The sequence below is a fragment of the Euleptes europaea genome, chromosome 9 (assembly GCF_029931775.1).
Source record: "Euleptes europaea isolate rEulEur1 chromosome 9, rEulEur1.hap1, whole genome shotgun sequence".
In the NCBI taxonomy this organism is placed as follows: domain Eukaryota; kingdom Metazoa; phylum Chordata; class Lepidosauria; order Squamata; family Sphaerodactylidae; genus Euleptes; species Euleptes europaea.
This window is the reverse complement of record NC_079320.1, coordinates 63,322,672-63,344,374: the sequence shown is the minus strand read 5'-3', so window position 1 is coordinate 63,344,374 and position 21,703 is coordinate 63,322,672. Positions and strand designations below refer to the sequence as shown.

The 21,703-nt window shown below is 42.9% G+C and overlaps 1 protein-coding gene across 1 annotated transcript; it reads right to left on the bottom strand.

Annotated features, from left to right (window-relative positions):
• Window positions 1–2,290: 2,290 nt before the first annotated feature.
• Window positions 2,291–21,511, bottom strand: CNOT7 (CCR4-NOT transcription complex subunit 7). The gene is made up of 7 exons (XM_056855932.1): window positions 21,491–21,511; window positions 18,091–18,290; window positions 16,919–17,112; window positions 14,028–14,189; window positions 9,862–10,006; window positions 4,882–4,992; window positions 2,291–2,696 (listed from the first exon to the last, which is right to left on the bottom strand). The coding sequence occupies exons 2-7, from the start codon at window positions 18,205–18,207 to the stop codon at window positions 2,568–2,570; spliced, it is 858 nt and encodes a 285-aa protein (XP_056711910.1). The 5' UTR covers window positions 18,208–18,290; window positions 21,491–21,511; the 3' UTR covers window positions 2,291–2,567.
• Window positions 21,512–21,703: the final 192 nt, after the last annotated feature.

The following is a 21,703-nucleotide window of genomic DNA, read 5'->3' as shown; positions in this document are numbered from 1 at the left end:
CCCCTGTGCAAGCATTGGGTCATTACTGACGCATGGGGTGACGTCACATCCGTACGTTTACCAGGCAGACTTTGTTTACAGGGTGGTTTGCCAGTGCCTTCCCCAGTCATCTTCCCTGGGTACTTATTTTACCGACCTCGGATGGAAGACTGAGTCAACCTTGAGCCGGCTACCTGAAACCAACTTTAGTCGGGATCGAACTCAGGTCGTGAGCAGAGCTTTGGACTGCAGTACTGCAGCTTACCACTCTGCGCCACGGGGCTCCTTCCTTATACTTAGGACAAGTTAAATCCCCTTATTCTGCAGCAATTGGTTACAGCAACAACTGAAGAATTCAGGGACTTTCCCCCCACTGTGGCTAGTGACGAAGCTAGTATAAGAAACATGTAAGAATGAATAGGTTCAAGCTGCAGTAGTGCAAACGTTGGGTAGAAGTCAGAGATAAAGACTCGGCTCTGACTGGGCAAACAATAAATTGTCTAGAAAAAGACTGGCATGCCACCCGTCTGCTTTCCAGGAGACTGCAGAAGTATGCTAAACACAACATCCCTGCCACTGATGAAGTACTGGACTATCCAAAGATTACAGTTCTTAATGACGATGAGCAGCCACCGACTGAAGTGACTCTTAATCACGGAAGCCCCTTTCCTTCCCCCATATCACAATGCCTTTAAGGAAAATCCCGAAAGTAAGTACTAGCTTAACAGGCGCAACAGCTGTAAAGTTACTATACCCTCATTGTGCCTGCGGCACTACGCCTATGAACGGTGAAGCCCACACTGGGAACCCCACGCAAGTACAGCGGCACTGAAATATCATCACTGTAAGAAAGACACCGAGAGATTAGCCAGCTACACAGACATGTGGGTAGAGGTTTCAAAGCAAAACCACCAGTCTGCAGATATGTAAGAAAAGATTATTGAAGCCTTTATTTACAAAAGCTTTAAAAACAAGTTCCCTCTTATGCAAATGTGTTTTGTTTTGTCTGTTTTTTTTTTTAAAAAAGGACCACCCAGTTACATCGTTGTAACTCAATGGGGAGGGGGGAGGAAAAAAAGCAGGTTAAAGTACATGATAAACAAATCAACTTATGGAACATTTCTGAGATTTACTCCGTATTGATTTTCAGGGTAGATGAGCGAGCCGAAGGCTGCCCACAGGCACTCCGTCGTTTCAGCACAGGGTTTAGCTATTCGACGCCAAATCAAAGTCTTCCTGCACCACTGGCTCTGGCCGTGCATTCTCTGCATGGTTAAGAAAGTCCTTTATGGTCCTTTAATAAAAACAATGCATTTCTAAAATAGACTTAAAAAAAAAAAGCTAGCCTTACGCTCCTCAGGTAACTTTATTAGGTACAAATAGATTTGTTGTTTTACAACAAATGCCTTGTAGCAGCTACAATAAGGACAAAATGTACTTTTCTCTCTTGATTTAGTTAAATATCAAGTTGGTTTCAGGTCTTTGGATCTCATCCTTGATTAACTTTGTGTTCACAATAAATAGGAAGTATTTTATGGGCATAGCTTGCTGGAAGAGGAGTAAGGAAACGGGTCCGTAACATGTCCTTGTGCAGTCAAATGAACTGCAGTTTCTATCATTTTAAGCTCAAAGGTTAAAAAAGAAAGGACAGAGAGTCTTTCCTGATGGCTGTAAAACTGTTTTGCAGATAGAGGAAGCAATCCAGAAGGGATTTCTCTTGTAAACAACCCCCCCCCAATCTGGAAATGAAAAGGAGCCACACAGGAACAGAACTGGACTCTTGCATAGTACCTCATCAATTAAACGGAGAGTGTGCAGGAGAGATCTCCCCTCACTGCGACCCAGTAATTCCTTCACAGAGTGTTAAACAGGCAAACTACTTAAAAGCTGGCGTGTACACTTGGAAGACCGAACACTAGTTTGGATACAAGAGCAGCTGCTCAGATGCCAGTCATTCTCAACGGAGATTTATGCAGCAAGTGTGTTTTGGTTCAGTGGGTTCAAAACCTGGGGAAGGGGGGGGGACAACATGAAGTTACTACAAGTTGGCAGATGTACGTTGTTTTCTTGAGGTCAGGATAGAAAAACCAGAGGATCATGACTCAGAGTCACTCTTCTAAAGTGCAAATGTGATGGTCCACAGTCTTGAATAGCTAAAACTCCTGGATACTGGGAAGGGATAAACATTGAATGGGAATGTCAGTCACCATCGGTGCTGGTTTGGGTTTCGGGGGGGGGGGGAGGACGGGGAAGATAATAACCAATGCTAAGACCAATTAAAGTTTACCAGAGACTTCATTATTGTTTTAGCTTTCCTCTTCTGTCTGCCACACTGCTCCTACATGTACGTACTTGTGTACAGATGGGCAAGGTACAAGGCCACATTTAAACCCAGAAATGCCTATGCCTCAAGGTCAAAGAACTGGGATAGGAACAGTCAGATTTTAGTACATGAAGGCAGAGAAAAAAAGGACAGTGGGCTGAGAAAGGGAGGAAAAGAGAATGCCTTATTGTCCAAGGGATTCAACCAGAGATAAAACCTATGTACAAGCATGTGGCGCTCCGAAAAGGTGGCTTCTCATTTTGTGTCATGATTGCTTGCTGGCTTCTTCTTCGTACGCATTTCCTGTCCCATTCTGTACATAAGACGAAGCAGAACCAAGGCCGTACAAGTGACCGCAGTACTTGGCATCATCAATGTGATCTTCAAAGAACATCTGGAGAAAATTTGAACATAACTCTATGTTGCTGGGTTTTCCCCCCTTTTCTTTTGACAATAAGCAGTAAAAAAAAAAGCAATTGCGCCTGAAAGCCTACTTAAAAGCTCAACCAATAATATCTTAAGTGAAATAAAATACCACCACCCAAAAAAACACTGTTTGAAGTCTTTTTCTACAGAAGGAAGACCTCCCTTCCACTGCCATTAGGTTTGCTCATGCATTTGACAGCTGTGTGACAGGCAAGAATTTAATAGCTGCTGCATTTCCCATCTCTACAACTGCTGATTTAGTTAGACCGCAGCCTCTTCTGGTATGGAGGATTACCAGATTAGCCTCCGCCGCTCATGTGGAGGAGTGGGGAATCAAACCCGGTTCTCCAGATCAGACTCCACCGCTCCAAACCACCGCTCTTAACCACTACACCAGTAATCCCATTAATCAGTCAGTATCAAGTCTGCAACCATGCCTCCCCCAGGCCAGTTTTGCAGGTATTATGGCTGCTTGCTTATCATACCCTCCTTTAACTTCATCTGAATTTACCCTAATGTAGCACAATAGTGATAACCACTCAACTTTCCTCATTCACCAAGGGCAGAATTCCATGCTGGGCCCCTGGCTGATCCTATAAGCAGCTCCAGTTAGGAGAGGCCAGTGGGTTCGGAAAGCAGCCCTTCTTATCCACGATGGTAGTCAGGGTCCCACACCACGTCACAAAAAAGCCCTGCAGCAGAAAGCTGGTGCTTTGCCTGTTTTAGCCCGCTGAGAAACCCACAGAGGAGCCACAGAAAACATGGGACAGAACAGTAATTTCCACAGGGGACGTTTGAGACTGCCTGAACAACCAACCCCAGAATGGAGTGGCTGGCATCATTATTATCCCATAAAACCAACTCACCTCATTAAAAACCTCATTTAAAAAGGGGGCATTCGTGGCTATTAGTTAAAATGGACACTAGTCATGCTGCATACCTATTCTCTCTAGTATCAGAGGAGCATGCCTATTATATTAGGTGCTGTGGAACACAGGCAGGATGGTGCTGCTGCAGTCGTCTTGTTTGGGGGCTTCCTGGAGGCACCTGGTTGGCCACTGTGTAAACAGACTGCTGGACTTGATGGGCCTTGGTCTGATCCAGCAGGGCCTTTCTTATGTTTTTAAAAACAAATGATTTTCTTACATTTTCATTCATTTGATGGAACAATGGGAGGGCATACTGCTGCCCACATCTAACTTACTAGGCTGTGGGCAGGAAGCCCCAGTTTTCCTTTCTGGCCAGGCACAGGTAAACCAAGGATGACTTCCAAGGGTGTTCAGCACGATTAATACCTTGTTCACTTATCCCTAACCTCAGAAGGAACCCATGTTGCTTAAAGTTAATTTGAGAGCGGCACCCTGTTCATCTGTAGCAACAAAATAAAGCAGGGAGATCCAGTGGTGCCTTAACAGTTAGCAAAATTTATTCCAGCGTGTGCTTGAGTGTGTCAGAGCTGACTACATCAGATGCATGAAGTGTTGTTCATCCATTAAAAAGGTAAAGGTAAAGGTCCCCTGTGCAAGCACCGGCTCATTCCTGACCCATGGGGTGACGTCACATCCCGACGTTTCCAAGGCAAACTTTTGTTTTGCGGGGTGGTTTGCCAGTGCCTTCTCCAGTCATCTTCCCTTTACCCCCAGCAAGCTGGGTACTCATTTGGCCGACCTCGGAAGGATGGAAGGCTGAGTCAAGCTTGAGCTGGCTACTTGAAACCAACTTCCGTTGGGATCGAACTCAGGTTGTGAGCAAAGCTTTGGACTGCAGTACTGCAGCTTACCACTCTGTGCCACGGGGCTCCTTCAGGCCATTAGGCCGAACTATTTGCACTCAAAGCTCTAGTTGGGAGTGGTACGCACCAACTCTGAGCAGACTGATCGCTCTTTGGTTGGATAAGTTTTAAATGAGCCTCTTTATAACATCTGTCCTCCAAATACACACCCTTTTCTGTTGCCTGCAGCTTTTAACATAAATACCTTTACAGAACAGATGAACATTCTGACTCATGAATGCGTATGCTGGAATTAATTTTGTTAGCTTTTAGGGGTGCCCCTAGACTCTGGTTTTAATCCACCTTTCACAAGGTTACCTTCGCTGGACATTAAAGAGACTGTTAAATATTTTAAGGCCTTTGGCTGAAGGTGATCACATACCTCTCTCATTTTGAAGAAAGCCATGCCAGTTAGTAGAGAATCAGATCCTGCCTGATGCTGCGGTCCTATCCTCTCCAATTCTAACTGCTCAGCTACTTCTTGCAATCCACCCTGAAAGACAAGATTCCTACACAGTCAACAGGTTCTACGTGAAGAGACCAAAAACATCAGCTCGCCATAATGAGAATTTGCCAGCCTCACCCTATTTGTTTACGGCAGAGAGAAAAAGCACGGGAAGTTCATAATTTAATTCAAACCATAACCAAGACTGAAGTCAGGAGGTCTTTAGAGTACAAAGTGGATGACAGAGAGCTCAGTTTGAACAAACAACTAATTATAAAGCACCGCAAAAGCTAAAGCAATGGTTATATTAAAAACCAGAAACCCTGCCTGCAGGCTTACAATCTGCTTTCAGTGCAGACATTGGGAAACTGTGAATATTCAGAGGCCCCTGGTGGTCTGCATAGTTATGACATGGACATTACTGTTCGGAGGTACAGCCCTTATTCCCACAGGGGCTGCAACAGAACTTTAGCTAATTTACAAAGGCTTGATGATATACATAGCAGGATGCCTGCTGCTCTTGAAGAATTACCTGAAAATCAACTCAGTTCTTAACATTTGAACTCAAGAGTCTACTTTTCCATATTTCAAGACTACAGGAAAGTTCAAGCATTTCAAATCACACAAAGAATCAAGAAGAAAATTCCTTTAAACATTAATGCAAGTTGTGAACTGTTGAAAATGCAATAATTTAGATTGAAGAGAAGCACTGCCATCCATTAAAACTTTCAGCATCCTCAGCTTTCTAAAGCCCTGGAGTTCACCTACTGGGTCACGATCGGATCTAAGGTGAATGAACCCAACAGCACCACAAAAAGGTATGTTTAAAAAAATATAGAGACAAAAGAAGGAGACAAGGGAAAGGATAAAAAAATGAAATTGTTATTCTATACATCTTTACTAATTCTGTATTATGTTAGCTGTCATGACATCTCCACAAAATCCAGGAGCTGAACACATGATGAAGCCATCTTGCAGGAGCCAAACAGGCCTGTCTGATCAACACCAAAAAGGGATACTACCTAGGTAGAAAAGGCCTTTTTTAATAAATAGTAAATAAGTGAATAAACGTTTTATAAATAGTTTAGTGCAGGTGCAAACGATTCTCTCAGATCTACCTTTGTTACCCCCAGAACTATAATTTCCAGGTTTTACTGGGAGAGAATGAAGCCAATATGTCAGCAACGTAAATATGGAAGAGTTGTAGGTTTGGCATTAAATGTGCGTCACATGTCTGAAAACGGGAAGGGCATCAGTCTAAATGAAGACGTGAGCTGTGGCTCATGCAAGCTCATGTGTGTGCGTGTTAAGTGCCGTCAAGTCGCTTCCGACTCATGGCGACCCTATGAATCAACATCCTCCAAAATGTCCTATCTTTGACAGCCTTGCTCAGGTCTTGCAAATTGAGGGCTGGGGCTTCCTTTATAAAGTAAATCCATCTCTTGTTGGGTCTTCCACTTTTCCTGCTGCCCTCAACTTTTCCTAGCATGCAAGCTCATACCCTGCCAGAAAATTTGTCAGTCTTTAAGGTGCTACTGGACTCTTGCTCTTCTCTACTGCTACAAACATGGCTACCCATCGTGATCAGTCTAAACGATTTTCTTAACTAGATGGCATACAATCACTTTTCAAGCAATGCCCTGGTCACTACTGGGATGGGCCCATGTATGGGATACATGGGCTACTACAAAAGAAGTAGCTGAACTTCGGGTCCCATGAGACTTACGAAGCTGCTTATTCTGAGTCAGACCATTGTACCAACTGAGACCCTTTTTCGTCACCATCAGTTTTAATGGTTAAGATTTTTTTTTTTTAATGTATGCTTTTAAACGTCATCCGCCTTGGTGGCCCTTACAAGGGCAGAAAAGCAGAGTATGAAATTTGTAAATAAACAAAATAAATAAAAGGAGATGTCGAGACAGAACGCAGGACTTCCTGAACAGCCAGTCCTTTCTAAAGCTATACCCACTTTACCCTCAACTATAGACATATCCTGTGCTCAAACAGGTCTAACGGATACTAAAACGAAGTACCTTAAGACACAGAAACTAAAATAATTGCCAATATTAAAATATAATAAAATATGAACCTTATTCTGCACCTTTACAACTCTTGGGCTTTGCAGTTGTTTGTGTTGGAACTAAGAACATTATCCTTGCATGATCTAGGCTTTAGATCACTTGCTCAAAATCTATCTTCAGGGTGGCCACCTCTTTTTAAGATGAATGTAAGAAATTTCCATTTCCTTCTGGATGTTTTATATTTATCTTAGACTATCTATCTCGTTTACAGCGATGGCCAGCAGTGCACAGGGGTGGCATTATAGTAGCACAGAGTAAATTACCCGGTTTGGCCTATATTTGCTCTTCCATGAAGATCTAAAAAAAAAATAGCCCTTATTCCCCAGATGTTTCAAAATAAACCACCCATACGACTCATAATTTGCTCTGAGCGCCTTCTCCGCATCAACTGAGCTGTTTTTACATTGCCTAAAGTAACACACCCATTCTGACCTTCTTTAACTTAAAAGACAACAAGAGATGATGCATTCTGATAGCAATGTAACAGTTTATTGACCAACAAGGAAGCAGCACAAACACCACACCGTAACACAATTTGGTCAAGGGTCAGGCAGTTATGGAGGTTTTGCCTGTGCGCCCAGAGAGTGTGTTCAAGTTACTCCTGTTAGAACTGTATCTGAAAAGGGATGTTAACTTGTGTGGGGGGGAGGCCATTGGGAAATAGAGTTGAGGGCCAACAAAAGGAACATTCAGATGGTGGCCAATCCTGAAATCATGAACATTTAGAAAATCCGCTCCCGTTATCGGTACAGCCAACCTCTTGCTCAGTAGATAATTCCATTCAACCGGCATACATTTATTTGCACTGAATTCAGTAGTAGACATCTTTCCAAAAAATCTTAGCCTAACTGCAAACATTTTTATCTTTTCCGTATCTTCTGGAAAATAGTGTGTAACATCCCTTTGTTTGCAAGCAATTCATAGTTAACTGCAGGGCAAAGTGTCTCAACATCTATTTTAAACATTGGCTCAGAATATCAGCAGTTAGTCTTCAACTAGGATTTAGCCACAATGCAGATCAGCATCTAGTTCTCACTGGCTCCTTCCCTTACAAAAAAACCCACGTTCACAAAACTCCAAGCTATCCCCCGTATCACTACACATGGCAGAGGTTTCCTTTCCCAATTTTCTGTTTAACATCACAGGAGCAGCAATGTGTCCACTTTGCTGTTCTTCCTTTCATGCCTCCATCTCCAGCATCCATTTGTCCTCCAGTCCAACATGAGTCTCCAAATGTTAAGCCTAACAGAATAAGCCAGTTAGTAGCCTAAGTTGCTTCTGAGCAGAGAATTCATATTCTTAAAAATTTACTGACATGCTCAGCTGCCTTCCGTGTTTATGATGCCACACCATTTCGCCATTCCAAGGGTGTAAGACTGTCCCTAAACACAGTTCACACAGAAACCTCACAGTCTCCACAATAAAAGGCCTCTGGATGACTGTGGTATCTACTGGCTCTGACAGCTGATACAGCCATTCATGGAGAGTCCCTTTCTAGCCTGCTAGAAACTGTGCCACCTGCTAGGAGCACTCAACTTCTTGCAGCGGCAAACAGACGAAAAAAAGTGCTGCAATTTTTCATCACTGCTTCAAGAAGTCACGCACTACCCAAGAGTAGGTCAGCTAGTGAGGCAGTTATGACAGGAGACTTCTGGAAGGAAGCTCTTCTCCAATGGTCATCAGAGCTGATAGCTGCTACAGTTACATAAAGGCATGTCACCCTCTGTTTAGTCCTCTTGTGTGGACTGCATCTTGGGCTGGTGGAACAATATCTTTCTATCTCAGGTAGGGAAAACCAGCAGTCCCTTATGGATGTGTGTGTAAAGTGCCGTCAAGTCGCAGCTGACTTATGGAAACCCCTTTTGGGGTTTTCAGAGTCTAACAGAGGTGGTTTGCCAGTGCCTTCCTCTGCACAGCAACCCTGGTATTCCTTGGTGGTCTCCCATCCAAATACTAACCAGGGCTGACCCCGCTTAGCTTCTGAGATCTGACGAGATCAGGCTAGCCTGGGCCATCCAGGTCAGGGTCCCTTATGGATACACTAGCTAAAATCAATTAACAAGCAACAAGACCTGTGCATATGGCAGGACTTTTACCACTCTGACCCCTTTCAAGGCACTCCAAGCTGCTTTTGAACATCAGTTTCGGAAGCAGCTCATTACGCAACTTGAGATTCAGCAGCTTGGAAAGCCGTGATTAGAGTGAGGCAAGCATCACAGCTGCTTAAGTCTTCTCTGGCTTGGCTGGAAAACCCTAGTCAGATAATAAGTCACCCTCTTCTCCCTACACCAAACTTGCCTACCCGGCTGCTGGGGAATGATACAGTTGTGTCATCAGACAACTAAGGCAAAGAGAAATTCTTGCTGTCTCCCTCGTCCTGTTACTTGAGGGAAAGAAGGGCAGAAGAGAAGCCGCCATCTTCCCCTCCTCTCAGTTACCAGACGGTACACGCCACACCACACACCAGCAGGACAGATGGTGGGGTGGATGACCTAGAATACTACGGGGTTCCTGCTGACATGAAGTTTGTTAGAGCTCGATTCTGAATACAGCAGAACAGAGAGTGGTATGATGGCACCCTCTCAACATGAAACACCAGGGGCTGGATATAGAAAAGGAAGCCACTAGAACACAGCCTGCTTTTTGTGATAGCCAGCAGCAAGGATATAGATAATATAGTGCAGTTGCTACTTTGTCATGGGAAGGGCCAGGAATCTAACTGTATGGCTTTGATTCCATTAGAGGGAGTTAATTCTGTTTCTGCTACAAAGACAAAGCTTAGCTGTACATTTTTTACCCACTAACGCAACACTGTTCTACAAAACACTATCATTACCTTGAGATTTTTGCAACTCTTCATAAGGTACTTCACATCATAAATGACAGGGAAAAACAATCTCAGTATCTCAAAGAAGTCCATCTCTTCTTCGGGTAAATTGGAATTTGTCAGGATCTTGATTAGATAGCCGAAGTCATAGCCACTGCAAATTAACAATAAAAGGGAGGAAAAACCCTTAAGATTATATTGGTGACCATGCCGCAAGATGTTCACTTTAGCAAAAACAAACCCCTCACCAAGAACCACTCCCAGAGGCTGTCCCGCTGCGGCCATTCTTTCAAAGGTTGTGTATGTATTCTATACGCCTACCTGAAATGTAGGGCTAATATAATTCAATGCCTTTTAATGCGTTAAAACTGTATATGGATTCCTAATGTCCCTTTTATAGAATCAAAGATGCCAACTTGTTATCATGACACATCAATGTCACAGAAGAAGAGTTTGATCCAAAGGTTTGTTTTCCACCCAGCATAAGGCACTTCCACCAGTGGTTGTTAGCGTTGGTTCTTCCCCTCCCAATGCACAGAACCCCAATTCACTTGCTAGATCTTGGCCAAGAACATCTACAATATCAGAATTAGATGTGTCTGTATAGGATTGGGCTGGGTAGGCTTGCTTCAAAGCCAACCACTCTGCATTCAGTCCCTTCCCAGTAGGCACAAATAGGGTTGCAGACTGTGCACAGCTCTCTATATATATATACGCTGTTCATTTTCAAGGAGCGGAGTTATTTAGTTAAGAGCAAGATGTTACTGAATAATTTCATTAGATCCATTTTTAAAAGTCCTTGCACAAAACTTTTAACTTCATTTACATGCTTCTCTATTTGCACTGATGACAAACAGCTGCTCTGACAAGATAAAGATGTAATCATCTGCAAAGTAGTAGTTACAGATAAGGATACTACTGAATAAAATGAGTTTACACAGACATGACTGGCTTAAGAGCTCAGGTGATTTCTTTGTTTTAGGTCTACTGAATGGTGGTGAGAATGTAGGCTTTGGTTGTTATTGTCAGCAGTTTCTTTTAAGAATTTATGACCAATGTGCATATGGAGAGACTCTGATGGCTTCTGAAGACGGGCAGCCCATTGCTGGGGGCGGGGGGTGGGGTAGATCTGCAACAGCTATGAGTGGCGCAGCCACACTGCCTCCTCGGAGGCTTCCCGGCCACCGTGGGGGGGGGTTTAAAAGGGGAAAAAGGGGGAATGTCCCATTGTGAACAGTGAGGCTGTGCCACTGAAAAAGGTGGCACGGCCATAACCAAGTTCAAGGGGGCTTTCCCCCTTTTTTCCCTAAAACTTTTTAAAAAACTTTTTTAAAATTTACAATACAAGTGCTTTTGGGGTTTCTACAATAAAAATGGAAGCTTTACATGGAATTTCCCCCCCCAATAACATTGGAGGAAATGTTCAGCCTAAATAGATTTTTAAAATTTCCATTGAAAATGTTCCATTTTTATTTAACAACATTTATGCCCATGATACTAAATAATTAATATTTTGTGAAATAAGTCCTCAAATTATATTCTATACCATTGTCATTAACAGTGCAATCCTGAGTGGGGGGGGATGTTGTTGGGTTGGGCCCAGGGACTTGGCACAGCAAGCCGAAAATGTTATTTCTGCAAAACCCTGTTAAACTGCTCCATGCAGTTTAACGGGGCATATGCCTCCCTTTTGCAGGTGCAAGTTCGCACCAGCAAAAAGGGTCATTCCCAGGGCAAAAGGTTCTCAAGGGAGCTGACTAAAGTCAGCCTCGTCCCTGGGAACGCCCCCTTTGGCACCAGCCCTTGCGCCAGGGAAATGCTGCCAGCGAGGCTGTGCCACCACCCATGGCTCACGCTGCTCCCGAGAGCCGGGGTAAGTGGCCCTCCGCCAGCATCAGTGCCAGTTTAGCCGGTGCAAGTGGTGCTAACGCCGCACAGGGATCACACTGGCTCCTATCCCCTTCAGGATTGCTCTGTAAATCTTCCATCCAGTATAGCTTGACAGCAGTCATGAGAAACTTGTATTCCACATTTGTAAATCCTGTTGCCCAGATTATGTTAATCTACACTCACATCATTCTAATAATTATCTTTCCGTTGCTTTCTCTAACACCTTGAGAAACTGCCACCATAACAACACGAAAATTGTTTTTGCAAAACCCTCTGCCACTCGCACAACTCCATGTGATATTTTGTAAAGTGTGGGCCTGCGAACCTACCATACTTAATGTATGTATTACATCTTTTAAAAAAAAAATCCTTGGAGGTTTATATTTGCATATAACCTTTTTGGATAACAGATTACTTTCACCTTTTTGTGCTGCTTTTAACATATTTAGAGGTGGGGACCAGGAAATTTAGGTAATAAAAATGAGGGCATCACTGCAACTCCTTCTGTCCAAAGGCAATTAAAAACACTTGCAACTCGGCAAACACAATGAATGACTGAAAACTGCTGAAGCGTGAGCTAAATAATCACATAAAGATATTACATACCTTGAAAACAATGCTTCAGCAAAATAGATACCTTGATGGGATTATGACATTTAATATGAAGCTACCATTACCACATGCTTTCCCTATTCAGACCCTGCTAGCTCCTACATTTGAGAGGCTCTCCCATAGTCTACAGTACTTTATACTTCCCCTTTCATTGATTTTTTTTAAATCAACGCTGCTGCCTTTCATCACAATCTCTACAACGTGTTCAAAGCAGCAGGGGTTACACTAATGTAATTCCTAACCACAAGATTCTGTATGACAGCAGGCTTTCATTGTGGCAAAGGCTGACACAGGCAGGAAAAAAACCCTGTGACCACCAGGGAAGGATTTAAAATTTATATCAAGCTTTCAAAATATTACCAAAGCAAGATCTGAATTCCAAACATTCTCAACATTTCTCTATCAACCACTAGAACTATAGTCAGAGTTTCTTTAAAGATAATAATTAAAAAAAATAATAGTTTCTTCTTCTTAATAAAACAATTGGTGCTAAATAGTTACTCCATAAATGAACATCAAGGTACATAAATCGTTCAACATCAGGGAATATAAATCCTGCGGTTGTTTCAACAGCTCTCGTAAATCCCTATTCATCACAAAAGGCTGAATAACTGAAGCACTCCATTCTGCTGAAGTGCAGAGGCAGCTAACCAGTGCTGTGTGACAGTTCCCACCAATCTGCTCTAGCTAGTCTTGAGCAAGCTGGCCAACATGCAGTGTGTACTCAGACGTTAAGTCCTACTGAGTGCAATAGGACTACCGTTCTAATACAGCAAATGTGTTTAGAATTGCAAGCCTTAGAAGTTAGATGGTGTTACCAGTTACTTTTTCTTGGAATACCTGCCAATGTGCATGCATACCAAAATCAAGCTTCAATAGGAAACTTTTCCCTACAGTAAAGGATCCCAACAGAAGGAGGAGAAGCATTTGCTCAGAAGAGCTAAGCGCTTTATGAAGTAATCCACCAAGCAGCTTTACCCAAGCTATTTTCAATCTGTGTTGCGCAGCAGCACACAACAGGGTGCTCAGTGGAAAACATCTTCTGGCTGGTGTGTCTAAATCCAACCATTGCTAGATACTGAAGCAAACATCTAGGTTGAAATCCAAACCCTTCCATAGACTTTTGCTGATTTGTTTACCCAGTCCCTTCACTTAAGGGGTTGGGTTAAGGGAAAACTGAAAATAATCCATGCAGGTAGCAAACAAAGTTTCATTTTTCCAAACTTTGGCATTACAATTAAGAAAGAAGGTTTGTGTTTTCCCTACCAGCATTATCAAAGAGTCTTCAGAGCTGCACTGAATTTGGACCTTCCAACGATGTTAATCAACTAATTCCAGTTTCCATTTACCTGCTAAGCATACACAAAGGGTAGAGATATGTGGCTGTTCCTTCCTCTGACATGGAAAACTGTCAAGGCAAAATAAAAATATACAGTGCTCCCTCTCTACAAGGCTGACACTTTAGTGCCATGTTGTAAGACACTGGTTATTTGTTTCTAATTGGGACTGAAGTGTAAACTTTATGGTAAAGGGTTTGCTGCTTTAAATGTTGCTATATCCAGAATTCATCCAGCCCTGACGTTCTAGGTTAGTCATTAGTTGTAATTATTTTATGCTATAATTCAAGAAAAAAAGGGGGGAAACGGACAACTAGAGTGTTATGCAGCATTTACCTATGAAATGAAAGCCACTTCACACCTTCACACAGTACTACACCCGATGTCATTAGAAGTTCAGCAAAGTACTGTGTTTCAATTCCTTCTTCCTCGTGTTTTTTGAACTGAATTCCAGATGTTGTTAGTAGCTCTATAGAGTCCTGGGCATACATGTCCTCTCTAGGAGAAACAACACAGCAAAAACTCCCTTAAAACACAGAATCCTCAAGATGAAATCTCAAAGCAGAATCCTGCATAAACTCCTCCCCATCACAGGCCAATGCAGAAATAATGTTTGTGCTAATTGTTAAAACTAAACTATTAAATATAATTAAGACAGATAATGCTAGGATATTTGGTCAGAATATGCCACTGATCGTGAATAACCCCCTTTAACATCATACAACACTTCTACTGTAACACTCGGGGGATCACTCATTCCACAGGACTGTATACCACTAATATCTGAAGGAAGATTTCCGATTTCAGAGTAACTCACCTCTAAACTGAGGTTCATGCAATCATTGATCACCTTGAGTTATGAAAAGCTTTGCTATTCATTAAGTAAAATGAGCAGTCAATTCAGCCACAACCTGGAACCATCTTCGCTAATTCACTGTTTGCACGAAAGCTAAAAAGTTACAGCAGGCTCAATTTACTAACACAACCGCACCATCTATTGCAACATGCATAATATTTACATATGCATAATGGGTTTGAGGTAAATCCCCATAATGTACAAATCCTTTGTCAGATAATACCCACATCTTAAAAGTCGTCAGTAAATTGCAATGGCTGCTTAAAACAATAATATTATACAAATTATGAAATCTTCAGGATAATAAATTCTAGTGGTGCTTTAAAAATACCCTCACTCTATTTGAAAAATTCCACTAGAGACCTCCAAACACTTCAAATGCTTAAATTAACAGTCTGTAGGCGATGAGGAATCCAAATGCCATGTAGCGGCTTGCCTGAGAAGAGGATCATCATCACCAGACTTCCTAACAGATCATCCCCCTTGATATATAACTGATTTTCTCATTAAAAACCACAAAGTAAACCTCTATCAAAGGTAAAGTATTAAAAATCCAGATAGGTCAACGGACCTTAATGATTGTTTTTTTCACTGCTAGGTGAAAAAAAAAAGGCCACCAGATCAACATAACCATAAAAATGGTGAGATACATGATGAAATCATAAACATCTGATCACAACTGCCTTGAAAGACAAATACTCCATGCAGTGTAACTACTGGAAATATTTTGAGTCAGCTGCACTTTTCAAAGATTATATGGTTCAGTAATTATGCAGCTGTGCTTCATTTAGTGGAATTTTTTAGCAAACTGCACTATCCTGGGCTGACTGCAATTAAACCCCAAGCTGGAAGTAAATGAAATGAACGGGACTGCCTGTCAAATAAGCATGTTTAGGACTGCAGTATAAGCTGTCATTCTAACCATACTGATGTAGAAGCGAATTCCACAATGCTCCATCATCACCATCTCCACAGCAAATTCCAGACGTTACATTTATAGAGAAAATAATTTTATTTCAAGCCACTAAATAAGGGTTTTAACTCCTGTCATACCCCTTTAGAGAGCTCCATGGCACAGAGCAGTAAGCTGCAGTACTGCAGCCAAAGCTCTGCTCACAGCCTGAATTCAATCCTGACAGAAGTCAGTTTCAGGCCCGAGGTTGACTCAACCATCCGGCCTTCCGAGTTCAGTAAAATGAGTACCCGGCTTGCTGGGGGTAAAGTGAAGATGACTGGGGAAGGCAATGGCAAACCACCTCATACATATAGTCTGCCTAGTAAATGTTGGGATGTGACGTCACCTTTACCTTTTATATTCCTTTGCGGGAAGGGGGGGATAATGTTGCGAAGGTGCGTACTGCTTACACGGAATGAAGTTCAAGCCAAAGAAGTTAACTTGCAAAAAAGTTAGTTAGCAAGCTCAAGTATGTGTTCTACAACATGGCCAAGGGGATTCGGACCTCCTGGCTCAGTTGCTCATCCTGTTCCTTCCACTAAAGCAGATATCAGCTCTGTTGCTTCAGAGGAGGCTTCACACAAGGTGCTTTTCTGGAGAAACAGGGCACAATGCAGTCAACCTCTTTAAACTCAAATACAGGCTGTCAAGGAACACAGGACGAAAGTCCTCCCTGCATTTAAAGATGAGCAGGTCTGGACTGTTCAGCTTACCTTGCAGAGGATGCCCCAGAAGGCTTCGAAATGCAGGTCTCTCCAGACACCATAACAACTACAGAATACAGATCAGACTCCCTGGACCTGAGCACCCGTAGGCAGCTAAGTACACATCCAGCTGATTTAAAGCCTCACTCACCTCAACTTTCAGGTCCTCTTTGGAGAAGGGCTGTGGCTCAGTGGTAGAGCCTCTGCTTGGCATGCAGAAGGTCCCAGGTTCAGTCCCCCGCATCTCCAGTTAAAGGGACTAGGCAAGTAGGTGATGTGAAAGACCCCTGCCTGAGACCCTGGAGAGCTGCTGCCGGTCTGAGTAGACAATACTGACTTTTATAGACCAAGGGTCTGATTCATGTGTTCATGTGTTCCATAGCCCACTTAAATCATTTTTAAGGTAAATCCTATTAAATCCTAACAAAGTCAGTAAGATTACACCATTTTAAATCTAATTGCTTGCATATATGTATTGAATCATGACTATTTCAACCCCTTATATGCTTTCAGCAGATTATTTTTGTTACAAAGAGTCAAATGAGACTACAAAACTGGAACAAATGTCCCATTTACATAAACAGCATTTGCAGCATGAATTTACACTGATATAGACCACCACAAATTACCTCCATCAGTCTTTCAGGACTTTATATGAACATTTACAAGAAAGTTTTCACACATGCAGGGAATGTGAGATTTCCACACTTACGTTAAGTTAAATTTAAAATTAAACTGCCAAGTTGAAGTTCCTGGAGGATATTCGCCTTGTTCATTCATGAACGTCAATCCTAATTGAATTATCTTTAGTAAGTCTACATTACAGCGGAGTAGTTGGTACTGATAGTCTGCGTTGCTTCTGAATTCTCCAATGGGCCTTGCAACGACTCCTGGAAACTCTGTGTCCTGAAAGATCAAGCAGAAATACCAAAAGTAAAATATGAGATACCATGCTATGAATGCCTTTCTCCTTAAAAGTTTAAAACTGTTTTGGTAACATATTCAAGAGGTTCAAAAAAGGCTTCCCACATTGGGCCAATAGTGGAAGCACCAGACCAGGGGTTTTCAACAAGGGGGGAATTCCCCCCCAGAGGGGAATTTTAGGGTTCCAGGGTGGGAATTCGGAACACTATTCAGCAAAGTGTGATGACCTATAGATTATGTACAATCTGTAAAATTGTAGTTTGTTTTTATTTTTGAGTTAGAGTGGGAAGGGGGGAATTATATTCTGAACAATGGTGAAAGGGGGAAATGGAGCAAAAAAGATTTGAGAACCACTGCACCAGATACTAGGGCATACAGTGCTATGTGCATCCCACAAGAACCTACCACAAAAAATCCAGTATTTTATCATGCGGTTACATTATGGACTTTGGCATTTTATATAATCCTGCTTTAGAATTACTACTTCCACTTAGTGGTTTCAACAGCACACAAGTGCAGTACACAACAGGAGAATAGTGATCCTGCCAACACACACCACAATGAAATGTGCCCTTCCCCATGTGCGCCTGATATTCTGAGGTATCCTGTTTCTCGGCGTGGAAGTATTATTTAGCTATCAACTGCTGATTTCCCACACCTCTGGTGGCCCAACAGTCCCCAGGGTCCCCAAGCACATAACCCTCACGTAATTCAAAGGTAACTAATATGGTCTGAAACCCAACCAACTAGAATCAGCAACCATGCCATGAAAGTAACATAAGCATCAGTCTTTACCTGGGATTATTTTTAGGGGCTTATTTCCAAGTGAAAATGTGGAACTACAGTCTTTTATTATTCTTCAACCTCTCAGTTATTTTCTTTATGCTTTCTCCTTCCAAGTAATGTTTTATAGCATCTTCAGCCTAAGTGGATAAATTGACAAATATCAGAGCAACATACCATGGCAACGTAGTTAAACTTCCGTATAACTTGACGGATTCTCTTCATCTCTTCATCCAGGTTGCATGCCCAAACTTCACAAATTCTTTGGCTGTGATCTACTGTAGCTGCTGGCATACTTGGGAGGTTTCAAATACCAGGCATCAAAAAGGTATACTTGACAAAGAGCCCCTCTCATAAAATAGGTTTTAGTTACGTACCTAAAATACAAGCAAAAGAAATTACAATTATTCCGAATTCCAAAGGGAGCTTGAAAAAATTAAGCGAATAGTCAGTAATTTCGTTTTTTAGAAAACTATGGTTTCATGATCACATCCAACACAAAACCAGAAAAGCTGGTTTATATGATAATTCTTCCAAAAAGATGTATTGGTTTGCTTATCTATGGATGGTATCTAAAACAAAGAAAAAGAACTGCTGATCAGATCGTATCACACATAGTGGGGTGGATCCTACTCTTCACTGATCAGTCTATTTATTTAAATATTTACACCACTCCTTTCTCCTTTTGGCTCAAGTTTGAAGTCTTCCTCCAATCTAAAGGAGCGCAGTCTTCCAGAGTGCCTCTTGCATTGGAGGAAAAGTCATTTCAGTTGGAGAAAGACTACTCAGAGAATTGTTGGACCCCACCCTAGCGTCAAGTAACAAAGCAATTTTTCCCCCTGCATGTGGCATACCACAACACCAGAAAAGCACACAAAGAGACTGTGAATCAAACATGAAAATAAAAAAATAAAACCCTACTTTTACAGGTGTTGATTTTCCCAAAAAGTCAATATTTATGTTTACTTTGAAACTATTTTCCTGTCAATATGAGTATTCTGAATTAGAAACCAACATTACTCATTCCTTATGTCTGAACATAAGAATATTGTGTTTGACGGATTATTTACTCTATCAGGATTTCAGTAGGGCAGCCCAATGCTGAAGAGGTGGGGGGCCGAATCGTCAGGAGCTGCCATGACCCTTGCACCAACGTTGATGCCCCTTACACCGTCTAAAGTGGCACCTAAGCCTGGGTGCCGAGGCAGCCACTGCAGGAACGTAGCTCCAGTGGAGGGGCCTGCGCTGGTGCAAAGGGGGGTGTTCCCAGGGCAGAACCCCATGAAACCCTATGGAGCAGTTTCACAGGGTTTTTTGAAAAATAGCATTTTGGTCTTGCTGCACCCAGCAGCAAACTGCTCAGAAGGAAGCACAGCTGCACCATCCCCAAACATGCCGCAATACCCCCCCCCCATAACATTGGGCTGTCAAACACTCACAAATTTAATTAACACAAAGAGCAGAGTTGAAATTTAGAAAACTGTCCATACTTTCTACCCCACGTAAAACATTAACTGTTCACATAATTGTTGACATAGAAAGTAAAGATGAAAACTTCCACTTAGAACAGATACTTGACACAAAATAGAATGAGATTGTATCAATACATACATTTAATTAATGCAAAAGCAAGAGCCTAGTGCCCTGCTGCCAAAAGACACGCTCACTTCCTGGGTGTGCTGTACGAAATGTCAGAACCAACAGTTACTCAATTTATACCTTCCCATGCCACAAATTTCCACAACCCAGAGTAATATAAGAGAGATAGTACAAGAGATAGCAACAGGCAAGACAGTAGTACACCCAGTGTACCCAAGCAAAAATGGCCAGAATAAAATTCTAAGCGCTCTTCTTCCTGTAAACTGACACATCTGCAACCAAGGAATGCAAAATATTATTTGGTACTATTTAGGACTGGCTCCTTAGAATCTGAAATATGTTGCCAGCTGCAACGTTGAACTGATATATACATATAAGCGTTTTAAACTGTTACTTCCTCTAAGCTCTAAAGAAGAAGCAGCAGCGTTGGTTTTTATATGCCGACTTCCTCTGCCACTTAAGGAAGAATCAAACCGGCTTACAATCACCTTCCCTTCTCCACCCCACAACAGACACCCTGCAAGGTGGGTGGGGCTGAGAAAGTGTGACTAGCCCCAGGTCACCCAGCTAGCTTCATGTGTAGGAGAGGGGAAACTAATCCAGTTCACCAGATGAGCCTCCACTGCTCATGTGGAGGAGTGGGGACTCAAACCCGGTTCTCCGGATCAGACTCCACCGCTCCAAACCACCACTCTTAACCACTACACCTCACTGACTCCCAGACTTGGCAGCAGCTCAAAAATCCAAACCAGAAATCCTATATTAAAGCTCTATGACTTGCATCGGTTTGTCCCTGCTTTGGGTTGTTATCCCAAGGGCACAGAAGCCCATTCACATATCCTTCCACCAGCTATTGGAGCTATCAGTTGCCATAAAAGGTATATCACTCAACACACCACTGCAAATGTCATTTTTTGAACATCTGTGGGGACTTACCAAAAGCCAAATATTGAACAGCGCAGTGGATGTTCATGACCAACCTGCTGAAGGGTGGAACACAGGTTATAACTAAGGTCCCTGGGTAGCTTATTTTTCCAACTACACTGATAAAGAGCCATCAGCAGTTATCCTCACTGTCAATAGTCACAATAACCTGACTTGCAGAATTCCAGACAGCCAGTCATTTTCATCTTTTGCAGTAAGAACAAACAGCCTGGGCACCTTTTAAACCATTTGTTGTGCTGTATGCTGTCATGAGTCCAGGTGCATAAAAGGGACACTTAACGGAGACATCCCCTCTAATAAATATTCGAAGATCACAGTAAACCCCGCCCCATCCTTCCTCTCCATCTCTTCCACTGCGGCATATGAAGAGATCCACAAGGCAGCTTCTCTCAACCGACAACACCCCTGCAACCAGCCATAACTCCAGAAGAGCAGCTGTATTTGTTGGCTGGAAAGAAAGAAAGAAAAAAACCCAGCAGCACTGTGCCTTCCTTAGGACTAACCAGATTTGACTCCAGCTCAAATAGCCTCTACTCCAGGCTAGCATAGACTCTAGTCTTTGCCAGAATAAAATCTTGTAGCATTTAAGGTACCACAAAACTCCCACCATCAGGGCCCCCCAAAACCTACAGTAAAAGAATTTCAAAGTAAAACTAAGACTAAAGTGGTTTTTTTTCTTCCATTCTCACCCACGTGTTAGCCTACCCGACACAATTTCTCCCCTGTACATCAAAGTACATCACCTGACGAGGAAAAGGAATAAAAAAATATTAGTGCTGAATTCTTTAAAAGAAAGAAACAAAGTAGGGAATGGAAGACTGCCGGCCGGGGGAGGGGCGCTTCTCCTCAGTATTTTGTCCCTTTCCGGCCCCCAGTCACACGCGGAGAGTTTCGGCTGAGGGGGACAAACTGCCACTGGGAACCCCCGCCCCCACACCGGCCACTTCTACCCCCACCCGCCCCTCAATGCCCGGAAACGCCGCCGCCACGACAACTACCTTCCCCGCCTCACGCGCGTGCCACTCTCACCGACCGGAAGAGGGGACGGCTACTCACGCGGGAAGGGAGGAGAGAGAGACCGGGTCTAACTAGGACCCGGCGGCGGCGGAGGCAGCCCCAGCGTGGCGAGCGGCGACGAGAAAGCGCGCCAAGCGGCCGTTCTGGCTGCCCCCCGGCCACCCAGCGCACAAAGCCATTACATCATCACCGCGCGCCGGCCGCTTAACCTTTCAACTCTCCGCTCGGT